Source organism: Palaemon carinicauda, chromosome 21 (assembly GCF_036898095.1).
Source record: "Palaemon carinicauda isolate YSFRI2023 chromosome 21, ASM3689809v2, whole genome shotgun sequence".
Classification (NCBI taxonomy): domain Eukaryota; kingdom Metazoa; phylum Arthropoda; class Malacostraca; order Decapoda; family Palaemonidae; genus Palaemon; species Palaemon carinicauda.
Window position 1 is genome coordinate 121,639,940 of NC_090745.1, and position 15,000 is coordinate 121,654,939.

General features: G+C 29.3%; 1 protein-coding gene across 5 annotated transcripts in view; it reads left to right on the forward strand.

The window, feature by feature from the left end:
• LOC137615455 (neural-cadherin-like) overlaps positions 1-15,000 on the forward strand; it is a 572,326-nt gene that overhangs the window by 143,725 nt on the left and 413,601 nt on the right. For all 5 annotated transcript variants that reach the window (XR_011039245.1, XM_068345342.1, XM_068345339.1 and 2 more), the window contains exon 2: positions 5,163-5,382. Coding sequence is in view for 4 of the 5 variants with exons in the window: in XM_068345342.1 (XP_068201443.1) it covers positions 5,340-5,382 (43 nt within the window). In the remaining variant the exon portion in view is untranslated. The remainder of the gene's footprint in view (positions 1-5,162; positions 5,383-15,000) is intronic.

Here is a 15,000-nt window from a genome sequence, read left to right on the forward strand (position 1 = left end):
AAGAAATGGAATTTAGTTCTCTGTAAAGTTAATTATTGCGAGATAGAGAGATCATTATTTATCAAAGAGCTGTAAAAAAACCAGTTAAGGTATTGTCAATAAGATAAATAAGTACGCAATTATTATTATTATTATTATTATTACTTGCTAAGCTATAACCCTAGTTGGAAACGTAGGATGCTATAAGCCTACAGGCTCCAACATGGAAAATAGCCTAGTGAGGAAAGGAAACAAGTAAAAAAAAAATAATAATCAGATAAATAAGTACGCAATTATTATTATTATTATTTTTATTATTATTATTATTATTATTATTATTATTATTATTATTATTACTTGCTAAGCCATAACCCTAGTTGGAAAAGTAGGTTGCCATAAACCTAGAGGCTCCAACATGGAAAATAGCCTAGTGAGGAAAGGAAACAAGGAAAAACAAAATATTTTAAGAACAGTAACAACAGCAAACTAGATAAGGAAAAAATACAATTATTACAGAGTATAACAAGAGGAAAAGATATAATCCTTTTAATAACGGGAAATAATTTCAAGATTGAAGTATTCCATCGACCAAATGAAATCCTTCAAGGTAGATTTCTTTTAATATGGAGAGGCAATTAGTATTATTCCAACCCTTATCTTGGATAAGATCTGATCTTGAGGTGAAGTGAATAGGTGAAAATGCAGAGCAGTTCAACTTCAGATTTTGGATTGATCGAACATCCCGGTCGTCCGGTACCACTTGAAGAGCCAGAAGGAGAGAGAGAGAGAGAGAGAGAGAGAGAGAGAGAGAGAGAGAGACTCGGCACACGCCATCAGTAAACGTTGAGGATCATTGAGATTAGAATGTATGTGGAGTTGTTCATAATAATAATTACAATAATAATAATAATAACAATTATATTACATATTGAATAAAGGGTTGTGGTGGCCTATTGGAAAAGTCCCTGTCTGGTGATCGCCAGACGGGGTTCAAGTCCAGCTTTCTATCCCTCTGTTATCCCTATATTAAGGGGTCGGTTGCCCGATGCGGCCTCTCCAAAACCTTTTCTCTCCATATCATCCTTCACATTATTTTGCCCTATAATATATATATATATATATATATATATATATATATATATATATATATATATATATATATATACTTACTGTATATATATTTATATATATACATACATACATATATATATATATATATATATATATATATATATATATATATATATATATAAATATATGTATATATATATATATTTATATATATACTGTATATATATAAATAAATATATGTATATATACATATATATATATTTATATATAAATATATATATATATATATATATATATATATATATTTATATATAAATATATATATATATATATATATATATATATATATATATATATATATATATATATATATATATATATATATATATACACTTTCTCAGTGGGGATACTTAAATGGGGTGAAAGGGTTTGTGTATCGCCATGATCAACAAAGCTTTGAGTGATCAGACGAAAACTCCCACCATCACCAATCCGCACTGGCCAGCCTGGTGACGAAAAGGGGCCAAACCCCAGAAATGACTTGATATGTCTGAGGCTTTTGTCCTGCATGCTGAACGGCATTAACAAACGTATGACTACTCGGTCTCTTCACGTCCCTTGGCTAGGGGAAGAGGGAGTAGTCGAAGTCTTGAGAGAGGGGTACACTCAGAGACGACAATCTCCTACAAATAGTAGAAACTGCCGTGTTGTATTTAGGAAAGGGGAAGGGATGAGAAGGGTTGAATCTGTGTGCCCGCCTCTATTTAAATATTCAGCCATCATTTTGGACGGGCCGCGTACACTAATATTAAAGAATGCATGCCAGTGACTGCATGTATATGCATTTGCTATTTTAAATTTAGTTAAGTTTAGTCCTAACTATTATGGCAATTCTCGGCCCCCCCCCCCCCCTTTTCCTTCAGTGACTGGCAATCATGACAACCGTTGACCACACCAGGGTTGCCATTTTGCCCTTTTTTCAGACAAAAAAAAAAAAACTCAAATTTAGCCTTTTTAAAATTTGATTGGCCTTTAATAATATCATGAAAAAAGGTATGCCTTAAATACTATATATTTGGCCTTTTTCTACGAATGGGTTGGGCTTTTAAACCCGCTGTTGATTAGAAGTTGGCCTTTTCTCTTTTATAAAACCTGGCAACCCTGCATGATGATGTTTACGTATAGGATGCTTTGGTTTATAATACTGTATAACAGCTCTCAGCTATTAAAGTTTACTGCAGCGAGAAGCACATGAGAGCTATGAATTAATAAAGGAAAATAAAGTATATATCCATTTCACGTAGGCCTAACATGACACAGATGAATGTTTTAGCTGATTTGACCATATCTCTTTATTACATTTATAGTATTATCCCTGTATACATTGCCATTACCTATTAACATGCCTTAGGCCTATGGATATGACTGGTATAAAGGTGATAGCTCAGTTTGTCCCTTATGTGTTCATGCATTAGTTATTATCTCACTTCCTGGAATTCGTTGTTTCTCTACTTCAGGGTATCCACGAGAGATGTCCGAATTACCTTAAGACGAGGGTTAAATCTACCCTAAATCCGTACTCATTACCCTAGAAGTGCCTATGAAGTGTAATAATTCGTGTATGTATATATATATATATATATATATATATATATATATATATATATATATATATGTATATATATATATATATATATATATATATATGTATGTATATGTATATATATATATATATGTATGTATGTATGTATGTATATGTATATATACAGTATATATATATATATATATATATATATATATATGTATATATATATATATATATATATATATATATATATATATATATATATATATATATATATATTTATATATATATACATACATATATATATATATATATATATATATATATATATATATATATGTGTGTGTGTGTGTGTGTGTGTGTGTATTAACTATGCCCTATTTAATATTTTTTTCACTTTTCTACGTTGTCTCAGAGGTAGACCGCCCTATTTTTTTTTTTACTTACAGCCAAAGTAACTTAACAGAAGAGACTGCATATTACCCCAAGGTACCGAAAAATTACCCTGCATGGACCTTAATTACCCTTATTTAAAGGTATTTTTCCCTAACGTGCGAGTCATTTTCAAGTGTTGAAATGAATGTTCTTGAGAATGATATATTTATAAAAACATCAATGATATATTTATAAAAACATCAATGATATATTTATAAAAACATCAATGATATATTTATAAAAACATCCATGTTCACATAATACACATATGGTATCTCGCGATTCGTGTTACATTTTATAAAGAATTCACTCAATATGTTTAAATTGTATAAGAATTGCAGTCTGTCACAATCAGCTGATACGTTACTATAAAAAGCTATAACCACTGTCGTGTGCTTGGCTCATTTGTGTGTGCATTTTACCTCCCCTGTATATGCCAGTTACGTTGTGCAATATACCAGTTTTTTTTTACGAATGTGATATTACTCAGCTTTATTTAATCATTATTATTTCATTATCTCTGATGCTGAATGTTGCATGTCATTTGTTTTTATCAGTGGGTCCTACAAAGATATAATAAATGTGGAATATACTTTCATTTCAGCCTTACTTTACTTTGACTTTAAGGGCTGGTTTTCTGGTTCTTATACTGCAGGGGAACCTTACTCTCTATAGAACATTGACTTAGACAACAGCCAGAATATATATATGTATATATATATATATATATATATATATATGTGTGTGTGTGTGTGTGTGTGTGTGTGTATATATATACATACATACATACATACATATATATATATATATATATATATATATATATATATATATATATACACATACATACATACATACATACATATATATATACACATATATATACATATATAAATAAATATATATATGTATATATATAAATATATGTGTGTATACATATGTGTATATATATATACATACATACATACATACATACATATATATACACATATATATATACATATATGAATAAATATATATATGTATATATATATGTGTGTATATATATATATGTATATATATATATATATATATATATATATATATATATATATATATATATTTACATCCTTCCATACGTACTTATACCATTTTACCATCTTTGATGTTTTTGGCTACATCATATTTCAAACATTTATACATGGGATGGTATGATTTTAAACCTTTCACACTATTATATGCTTCTGGTTTTCATCGCTAAATACAAGAGAGGGGTAGTTCCATTTGCAAACCAATTTTTGGACCAAATTAATCGGATGATGTAGATTTTATGGTGTTGACTAATTATATGTGTTGTCGCTGAGGTTTTTCTATTTTTTGGAGAGGAAAACTATTTAAGAAGAAACTTTACCTCAGGGAATTGGTACACAAGTTCTAATTATTATTATTATTATTATTATTATTATTATTATTATTATTATTATTATTATTAATAATATTAATATTGTTATTATTATTGTTATTATATTATTATTGTTGTTGTTGTTGTTGTTGTTGTTGTTGTTATTTCATTATCGCTATTTTGCTTGTAAATCGACACACAATAACATAAGCAAACAAAAATATACTCAAGAGATTATGATTCGATCCTTATGTAAGGTAGAATTTTATTATTATTATTATTATTATTATTATTATTATTATTATTATTATTATTATTATCATAATTATTATTATTATTATTATTATTTTTATTGTTATTATTATTGCTGTTGTTGTTGTTGTTGTTGTTGTTTTAACAAGAGCATTCAGTCACATTTTTAAAATATTCCTAGGGATACTAAAGAGATTTTTCCTAATAAATAAAATGTGAAAAATATGTGCAAGATTAAGTTTATTAAATTGGACAGCCAAGAAGAAAAGACAGAAGGGGTGTAACCCTCTCAAAATTGCTATTTGAAACCCACCATAAACATTATTCACATTTAACAAATATGAATAAATATAAACAACCCAGAAAAAGGTGATTTAAAACATTTTATTATACTATACGTGTGAAACATTCACTAGTGATGTCTCTCAGTTAAGAATTAATTAAACCTTCTTTTTCCAGTGACATTTAACTGGTCAATTAACTACCGGTGCAAACTCTTGCTAAAAAAGTACGAATCGTGTACGATTAGTGCATCCAAGTTCTCGAAAGCAGCTCGTGCTGACACGGGTGCAGCTCGTGCAAAGTCGTGCATCGCCCACCCTCCCTTCCGTCTGACCTCTTGAAATACTAGAGGAGATGGACGCCATACTTCGTATCATCACGAACAGCACCTTGTTGGGTAAGTACCTTTCAATATGTTTTATTAGTAGTGTTTCTCATATTTATATTGGTGGTGTTTTTTATAAATACGGTTCAATATATTATCTCATATTGTTGATGTTTCTGTTTTCGATAGGTGTTGTTTCTTATAAGTATATTTCAATATATTATTTTATTTTGGTGGTGTTTCTCAGTTTTCGATAGGTGTTATTTCTTATAAGTATGTTTCAATATATTATTTTATATAAGTGGTGATTCTCAGTTTTTGATTGGTGTTGTTTCTTATAAGTATGTTTCAATATATTATTTTATTTTGGTCGTGTTTCTCCGTTTTCGATTGGTGTTGTTTCTTATAAGTATGTTTCAATATATTATTTTATTTTGGTGGTGTTTCTCAGTTTTCGATTGGTGTTATTTCTTATAAGTATGTTTCAATATATTATTTTATTTTGGTGGTGTTTCTCAGTTTTCGATTGGTGTTATTTCTTATAAGTACGTTTCAATATATTATTTTATATTGGTGGTGATTCTCAGTTTTCGATTGGTGTTGTTTTATATAAGTACGTTTCAGTATATTTCTTTTATTGGTGGGGTTTCTCATTTTTATATTGGTGGGGTTTCTTAATTTTATATTGGTGTTGTTTCTTATAGGTACATTTCAATATATTATTTCATATTGGTAGTGTTTCTGATTTTTATATTGGTGTTGCTTTCCATAAGTACGTTTCAATACATTATTTTATATTGGTAGTGTTTCTCATTTTTATATTGGCGTTGCTTTTAATTTTTTTTTCTAGATTATTATTTTGATATTTGTATTTGCTGTTGTCAATAGATTACCCCCTCCCCCCCCCCCGTGTTTTTATATTGCAGGCGTTTCTAATTTTATTAACCTTTTCTTCTGTTGGTATTTCTCATCTTTATATTTTTATGTCTCTTATTATTATTTTGTTATTCGTATTTCCTTAGGTGCGGATTCATTAACAAATTGTTGTCTATATATGTTGTTTCTCATCTTTTTATTTTTGTCCGTATCTCTTATTGTTATTTGGATATTCGTATTTACTACTTTTAATAATTTGTCCTTGCTTGGAAATTACTCTCAGAATTTTATTTGAATAAATGACAATTCGTGTGAGTATTACGTGAGATATTTGAATAACTTTCTTTTAAGAGTATATATATATATATATATATATATATATATATATATATATATATATATATATATATATATATATATATATATATATATACACACACACATATATATATATATATATATATATGTATATGTATATGTATACATATACATATATTTACGTACATACATACACACACACACACACACACACACATATATATATATATATATATATATATATATATATATATATATATATGCAGAAGAACCACAGGGAAAAGGAAAATACAAAATATACACTTAAGTCCTGACTAGTTTCGTGATACTTCCTGAAACTAGTCAGGACTTAAGTGTATATTTTGTATTTTCATTTTCCCTGTGGTTCTTCTGTATCTGAGCATCACGTTTTCCTGTGATTTTTACGCATATATACATATATATATATATATATATATATATATACATATATATATATATATATATATATATATATATATATATATATATATATATATATACATACACATATATTTTTCCCTCATCCAATTAGAGTTTACATTTTAATCTATATACCTTTTGTATTAATATTCATTTCATTATACATATGAATTTTTATTTATTTGCGTTATTATATATTCATAGAAGCATTTGTATACTTCTTCATTTCATTATAAATTTGACTGGTTATTTATTCATTTCCGTTAATAATTATTCATAGAAGCATTTTATTTCATTATACATTTGACTGGTAATTTATTCATTTTGATAATATTCATTCATAGAAGCATTTTTTTTTCATTATACATTTGACTCGTTATTTATTAATTTCCAGTTAATAATTATTCATAGAAGCATTATATTTCATTATACATTTGACTGGTTATTTATTCATTTCCGTTAATATTTATTCATAGAAGAATTTTATTTCATTATACATTTGACTGGTTATTTATTTGTTTCCGTTAATATTTATTCATAGAAGCATTTTATTTCATTATACATTTGACTGGTTATTTATTCATTTTGATAATATTCATTCATAGAAGCATTTTATTTCATTATACATTTGACTGTTTATTTATTCATTTCCGTTATTAATTATTCATAGAACCTTTTTATTTCATTGTACATTTGACAGGTTATTTGTCTTTTTTCATTCATGATAATATTTATTCGTATAACCATTTGAATATTTCTCTTCATTTTCTTTATACATTTGACAGGTTATTTATTTTTTTATTTTTGTTGATATTTACTCATATAACCATTTGTACATTTCCCTTCCCTTGTATTTGTTATTCACATCGATATATCAAGAATCTCATGGTTTCATCTATATATATATATATATATATATATATATATATATATATATATATATATACACATATATATACATATATATATGTATATATATATATATACATACATATATATATATATATATATATATATATATATATATACATATATATATTGATATATATATATATATATATATATATATATATATATATATATACATATATATATATATATACATATATATATATTGATATATATATATATATATATATATATATATATATATATATGTACATATATATATACATACACACACACACACATATATATATATATATATATATATATATATATATATATATATATATATATATATATATATATATGAACCCCGATCTCTACCGTTCACCTTTAGTCTCACCAAAAGAGCAGAACAAAAACTGATGGAAAACAAAAACTGTAAACAAAAACTGATTGAAAACACAAAAATTGTAAGCACAAACATTGAAAACACAAAAACTGTAAACAAAAACTGGTTGAAAACAAAAACTGATTGAAAACAGAAAAACTGTAAACAAAAACTGATTGAAAACAAAAATTGTAAACAAAAACCATAAACAAAAAGTGAAAACAAGCTCAAAAACTGATTGAAAACATAAAAACTGTAAACAAAAACTGATTGAAAACAAAAACTGTAAACAAAAACTATAAACAAAAAACTGAAAACAAGCACAAAAACTGATTGAACTCATAAACTGCATAAAGAGATACCGGAAACCGCATGCAAGCTGAAGTTCGCTTAAGTTTATCTAGTAAACTATGAAGTCGTTAAGGCGGATCAAGTCGCAGAAATGAGGTCGGGTGTTATTGGGCATGACGTCATGTTCGCATAGGAAATGAATTGGGTTAAAGGCTATTCCATAAAGCTCGGGTTTAATGCGTTGGCTAACGGACCGGAAGTCTCAGGCTGGGATTCAGGTGGTAATTCGTGGGCGAGAATCAGGTTGCTTCTATAAATATTTGTATTAGAACTTCAAATGATTGTTACTGTGATTTAAATATTCAGTAGATATTAGTATTTGATAGAACCGGAAGTGATTGTTATTGTGTATTTGATAGAACCGGGAATGATTGTTATTGTGATTTATATATTCAGTATATATTAGTATTTGATAGAACCGGAAGTGATTGTTATTGTGTATTTGATAGAACCGGGAATGATTGTTATTGTGATTTAAATATTCAGTAGATATTAGTATTTGATAGAACCGGAAGTGATTGTTATTGTGATTTAAAAATCCATTTCAGGTTGCTTCTGTAAATATTAGTATTAGAACTTGAAATGATTGTTGTTGTGATTTAAATATTCAGTAAATATTAGTATTTGATAGAACCGGAAGTGATTGTTATTGTGATTTAATTATTCATTTCAGGTTGCTTCAGTAAATATTAGTATTGGAACTTCAATATTCAGTAAAGATTAGGTTATTGTGATTTAAATATTCAGTAAATATTAGTATTTGATAGAACCGGAAATGATTGTTATTGTGATTTAAATATTCAGTAAATATTAGTATTTGATAGAACCGGAAATGATTATTATTGTGATTTGAATATCCAGTAAATATTAGTATTTGATAGAACCGGAAATTATTGTTATTGTGGTTTAAATATCCAGTAAATATTAGTATTTGATAGAACCGGAAATGATTGTTATTGTGGTTTAAATATCCAGTAAATATTAGTATTTGATAGAACTGGATATGATTATTATTGTGATTTAAATATTCAGTAAATATCAGCATTTGATAGAACCGGAAATGATTGTGATTGTGATTTAAATATTCAGTAAATATTAGTATTTGATAGAACCGGAAATGATTGTTATTGTGGTTTAAATATCCAGTAAATATTAGTATTTGATAGAACTGGATATGATTATTATTGTGATTTAAATATTCAGTAAATATCAGCATTTGATAGAACCGGAAATGATTGTGATTGTGATTTAAATATTCAGTAAATATTAGTATTTGATAGAACCGGAAATGATTGTTACTGTGATTTAAATATTCAGCAAATATTAGTATTAGAACTTCGAATGATTGTTGTTGTGATTTAAATATTCAGTAAATATTAGTATTTGATAGAACTGGATATGATTATTATTGTGATTTAAATATTCAGTAAATATCAGCATTTGATAGAACCGGAAATGATTATTATTGTGATTTAAATATCCAGTAAATATTAGTATTTGATAGAACCGGAAATGATTGTTATTGTGGTTTAAATATCCAGTAAATATTAGTATTTGATAGAACTGGATATGATTATTATTGTGATTTAAATATTCAGTAAATATCAGCATTTGATAGAACCGGAAATGATTGTGATTGTGATTTAAATATTCAGTAAATATTAGTATTTGATAGAACCGGAAATGATTGTTACTGTGATTTAAATATTCAGCAAATATTAGTATTAGAACTTCGAATGATTGTTGTTGTGATTTAAATATTCAGTAAATATTAGTATTTGATAGAACTGGAGATGACTGTTATTGTGATTTAAATATTCAGTAAATATTAGGTTATTGTGATTTAAATATTCAGTAAATATTAGTATTTGATAGAACCGGAAATGATTGTTATTGTGATTTAAATATTCATTCAGTAAATATTAGTATTTGATAGAACCGGAAATGAATGTTATTGTGATTTAAATATTCAGTAAATATTAGCATTTGATTGAACCGGAAATGATTGTTATTGTGATTTAAGTATTCAGTAAATATCAGTATTTGATAGAACCACAAAATAATTGTTATTGTGATTTAAATATTCAGTAAATATTAGTATTTGATAGAACCGTAAATGATTGTTATTGTGATTTAAATATTCAGTAAATATTAGTATTTGATTGAACCGGAAATGATTTTTATTGTGATTTAAATATTCAGTAAATATTAGGTTATTGTGATTTAAATATTCAGTAAATATTAGTATTTGATAGAACCGGAAATGATTTTTATTGTCATTTAAATATTTAGTAAATATCAGCATTTGATAGAACTGGAAATGACTGTGATTGTGATTTAAATATTCAGTAAATATTAGTATTTGATAGAACCGGAAATGATTGTTATTGTGATTTAAATATTCATTACAGGTTACTTCAGTAAATATTAGTATTAGAACTTTAAATGATTGTTATTGTGATTTAAATATTTAGTTATGGTTTTTCTCATTTTTATTTTTTGTCTATATCTCTTATTGTTATTTTAATATTCGTATTTCCTTTTGCCAGTAGAATAACTGCAATGAATAATTTGTCCTTGCTCGGAGTTTACTCTCAGAATTTTTTTGTAAAATAGATTTGCAATTCGTGTGAGTAGTATATGAAATATTTGAATAACTTTCTTTTGAAAGTATATATATATATATATATATATATATATATATATATATATATATATATATATATATATATATATATATATAAATAGTATATATATATATATATGTATATATATATATATATATATATATACACATACATACATACATACATACATATATATATATGTATATATATATATATATATATATATATATATATATATATATAAATCTCCAGGTACCTGTTTTAGTTATTGATATTTACCTCCGCCAATGAAGTTGGGAGGAGGTCATGTTTTCGCCAATGCTTGTCTGTATGTGAACAACTTCCTAGCCACAATTTTACTCAGAGAGTAGTGAAACTTGAAGGGATTAATTTTTATGTTGAGACGTGGAAGGGATTCAATTTTGAAAGTCCTAGGTCAAAGGTGAAGGTCAAGGTCGAGCAAAAGGTCGACCCAATTAACCTCAAGCTCGCACATGGTTGACACAAAAAAACTACAAATACGCCTACGGTCTAAATTGATTCTGGGAAAGGCAAGCTGGTTTCGAGAAACAAGCTTCCGTGACGGAGGTCTGCACTCTCAGAGTGCTTTTCCTCTATTGTTGCTATTTTGGATTTGATTTAAATCTCATTCTGGGTGACGAATTTCATAGCGGTTTTTTTTTCTTTTTTTCTTTTTTTCTTTTTTTTTCTCCGAAAACAGCTATCGAGAAATAAGCTTCCGTGACGGAGGTCTGCACTCTCAGAGTCCTTTTCCTGTATTGTTATTATTTTGGATTTGATTTATATCTCATTTTGGGTGACGAATTTCATAGGTTTTTTTTTTATCCGAAAACAGTTATCGAGAAATAAGCTTCCGTGACGGAGGTCTGCACTCTCAGAGTCCTTTTCCTGTATTGTTATTATTTTGGATTTGATTTATATCTCATATTGGGTGACGTATTTCATAGCGGTTTTTTTTTTTTTCCGAAAACAGTTATCGAGAAAAAAGCTTCCGTGACGGAGGTCTGCACCTTCAGAGTGCTTTTCCTGTACTGTTATTATTTTGGATTTGATTTAAATCTCATTTTGGGTGACGAATTTCATAGCATTTTTTTTTCACTTTTTTTTCCGAAAACAGTCATCCGAACTGCATTTTTCGAAATAGAATATATTCAAGGATCGAAAATCTGACAGCATCGCAGAAAGAATTATATAAAAGAGGTGATGAAAATGACGTTCAATAAATACAAAGGGAAATAAATGATTAACGAATGCAATTATGACTGTCTGGAAAATAGTTTTTTTTAATAAAGACCCCAGCTTTTAATATCAATCACATCCAATTTTGTAATAAAACACGTTTCATTAAATATCACTACTCGGAGAAAACACACATAAAAAAATTTAATTACTTTTATTACTTGTTAAGCTACAGCCCTTGTTGGAAAAGCAGGATGCAATCAGCCCACAGACTCCAACAAGGAAAATAGCCCAGTGAGGAAGGGGAATAAGGAAACAAATAGAATAGTATGTCCGAGTGTACCCTCAAACAAGAGAACTCTATCTCAAGACAGTGCAAGACGATGGTACAGTGGCTACGGAACCACCCAAATGTAGAGAACAGTGGTTTGATTTACCCTTACCAAGAAGAAAGTAGCCATTGAACAATTACAGTGCGGTATTTAATCCCTTGAGTGAGGAAGAATTTTTCGTTTTTTTAAGTATTGTCAGGTGTATGAGGAGCGAGGAGAATGTGTAAGGAATAGGCTAGACTATTTTTTGTATGTGTAGACAAAGGGAAAATGAGCCGTAACCAATGTAGTACCATCTGGCCATTCAAAGGAGCCAATAGCTCTCTAGCGGTAGTATCTCAACGGATGGCTGGTACCTTGTTGAAGCCTGATTGGTAATGTCTCTGCCTGTTGTTTGCTAGTCGGGGGTTCGAGTCCCTCTCAGACTCGGTAGTGCCATTACCGTTTGCAACCTGACCATCCTTATGAGCTAAGGTTGGGTGGTTTGGGGGAGCCCATAGGTCTATCTGCTAAGTCACCAGCAGCCACTGCCTGGCCCTCCCTGTTCCTAGCTTGGGTGGAGAGGAGGCTTGGGCTCTGATCAAATGATATATGGTCAGTCTCTAGGGCATTGTCCTGCTTGCTCGGGTAATGTCACTGTCCCTTGCCTCTGCCATTCATGAACGACCTTTAAACCTTTAAACCTACTATGCCTCTTTATAACTATTCTTTATTAGAATTTAGTTCTGAAATTATTTTGTATGCGTGAAAAGTAAGCTGACACTATAGTCAATTCTTTTTAGCGAGGCAGATTTGCACCGACTCGAAGTGGTGCATTTTTAGCTCGGGAAAGTTTCCTGATCGCTGATTGGTAGGGCAAGATAATTCTAACCAATCAGATAACAGGAAACTTTTTCCGAGCTAAAAAGACACCTCTGCATGTCAGAGCAAATGCTCCTCATTAAAAAAAATTGACTATAGATTTGATTCATTTCATATATACAGAAAGTAAAAACATTTCATAAACCTCTATGAAAGAATCTGCCACTTTTACTATTTTCTCCCGCGAGTGAAGTTTTCATATTTCGTTTTTACGACTTTGGATGCCAGATTAATCTCGTGCAACATTGATTCTGCCTCGGTGCTGATGCCGTTGAACAAAAGCGAAGCGTTTCGATAGGGGATATTGATATGATTTCCGTGTTTTATAGTATAAATAGTATATATAGATATACTGTATAAATTTTTATTATTTAACGGTTTAGTAGACATGGCGGGGTTTAATAGCATAGAATAAATTAGTGTTATTTTGATGTTTAAGGCCTCCTGGCTAGTGAAGTAGTAATGTGTTTGCCTAGCATTGGCATGATAGCAGATCGATCTCGGCCCGGGACCGTGAGTTTAAGCTCGTTACTGGGGAGGTCACTGCTTATTTTGATGTTAAATACCTCCTAGCTAGTAAAGTAGTAACAGGTTCGCCTAGGATTCGCTGACAGCAGATCGATCCCAGCTTCAGACCGTGTGTTGAAGCTGATTATTGAGGAGGTCACTGCTTATTTTGATGTTAAAGACCTCCTGGCTAGTAAAGGAGTAGCACATTCGCCTAGCATTCGCATGGTAGCAGATTGATCCCAGTTTGAGACCGTGTGTTAAAGCTGATTACTGGGGAGGTCACTGCTTATTTTGATGTTAAAGACCTCCTGGCTTGTAAAGTAGCAACGTGTTCGCCTAGCATTCACATGGCAGCAGATCGATCCCAGCCCGGGACAGTGAGTTTAAGCTGTTTACTGAGGAGGCCACTGCTGTAGTTGGGCACCATAGTAGGGGGTTGGGCTTGCCCGCCTGACGTTCTGGTGAGCAGATATTCTAATGAAACGAGAACTGAAACCAGACACATTTAACCTTTGAAGCTTATTGGAGAAAAGTATTGGTTTTAATTTTTTTTTATTTTTCCAAAATTATGATTTAAGAATCTGATTTTATGTAATACATTCTCGTCTATGGAATGAAATTATAATGGCTTGTGGTGGCCGATGTGGTATCGTCCCTGACTGATGAACGCTAGACTGGAGTTCGAGTCCCGTTCAAACTCGTTAGTTTCTTTGGTCTCTGCAACCTCACCATCCTTGTGAGCTAAGGATTTAGGGTTTGGGGGAGCCTATAGATCTATCTGCTGAGTCATCAGCAGCCATTGCTTGACCCTCCTTGGTCCTAGCTTGGGCGTTGATCATACGTATATAGAGTCAGTCTCTAGGGCATTGTCCTGCTCGATAGAGCAATGTCACTTTCC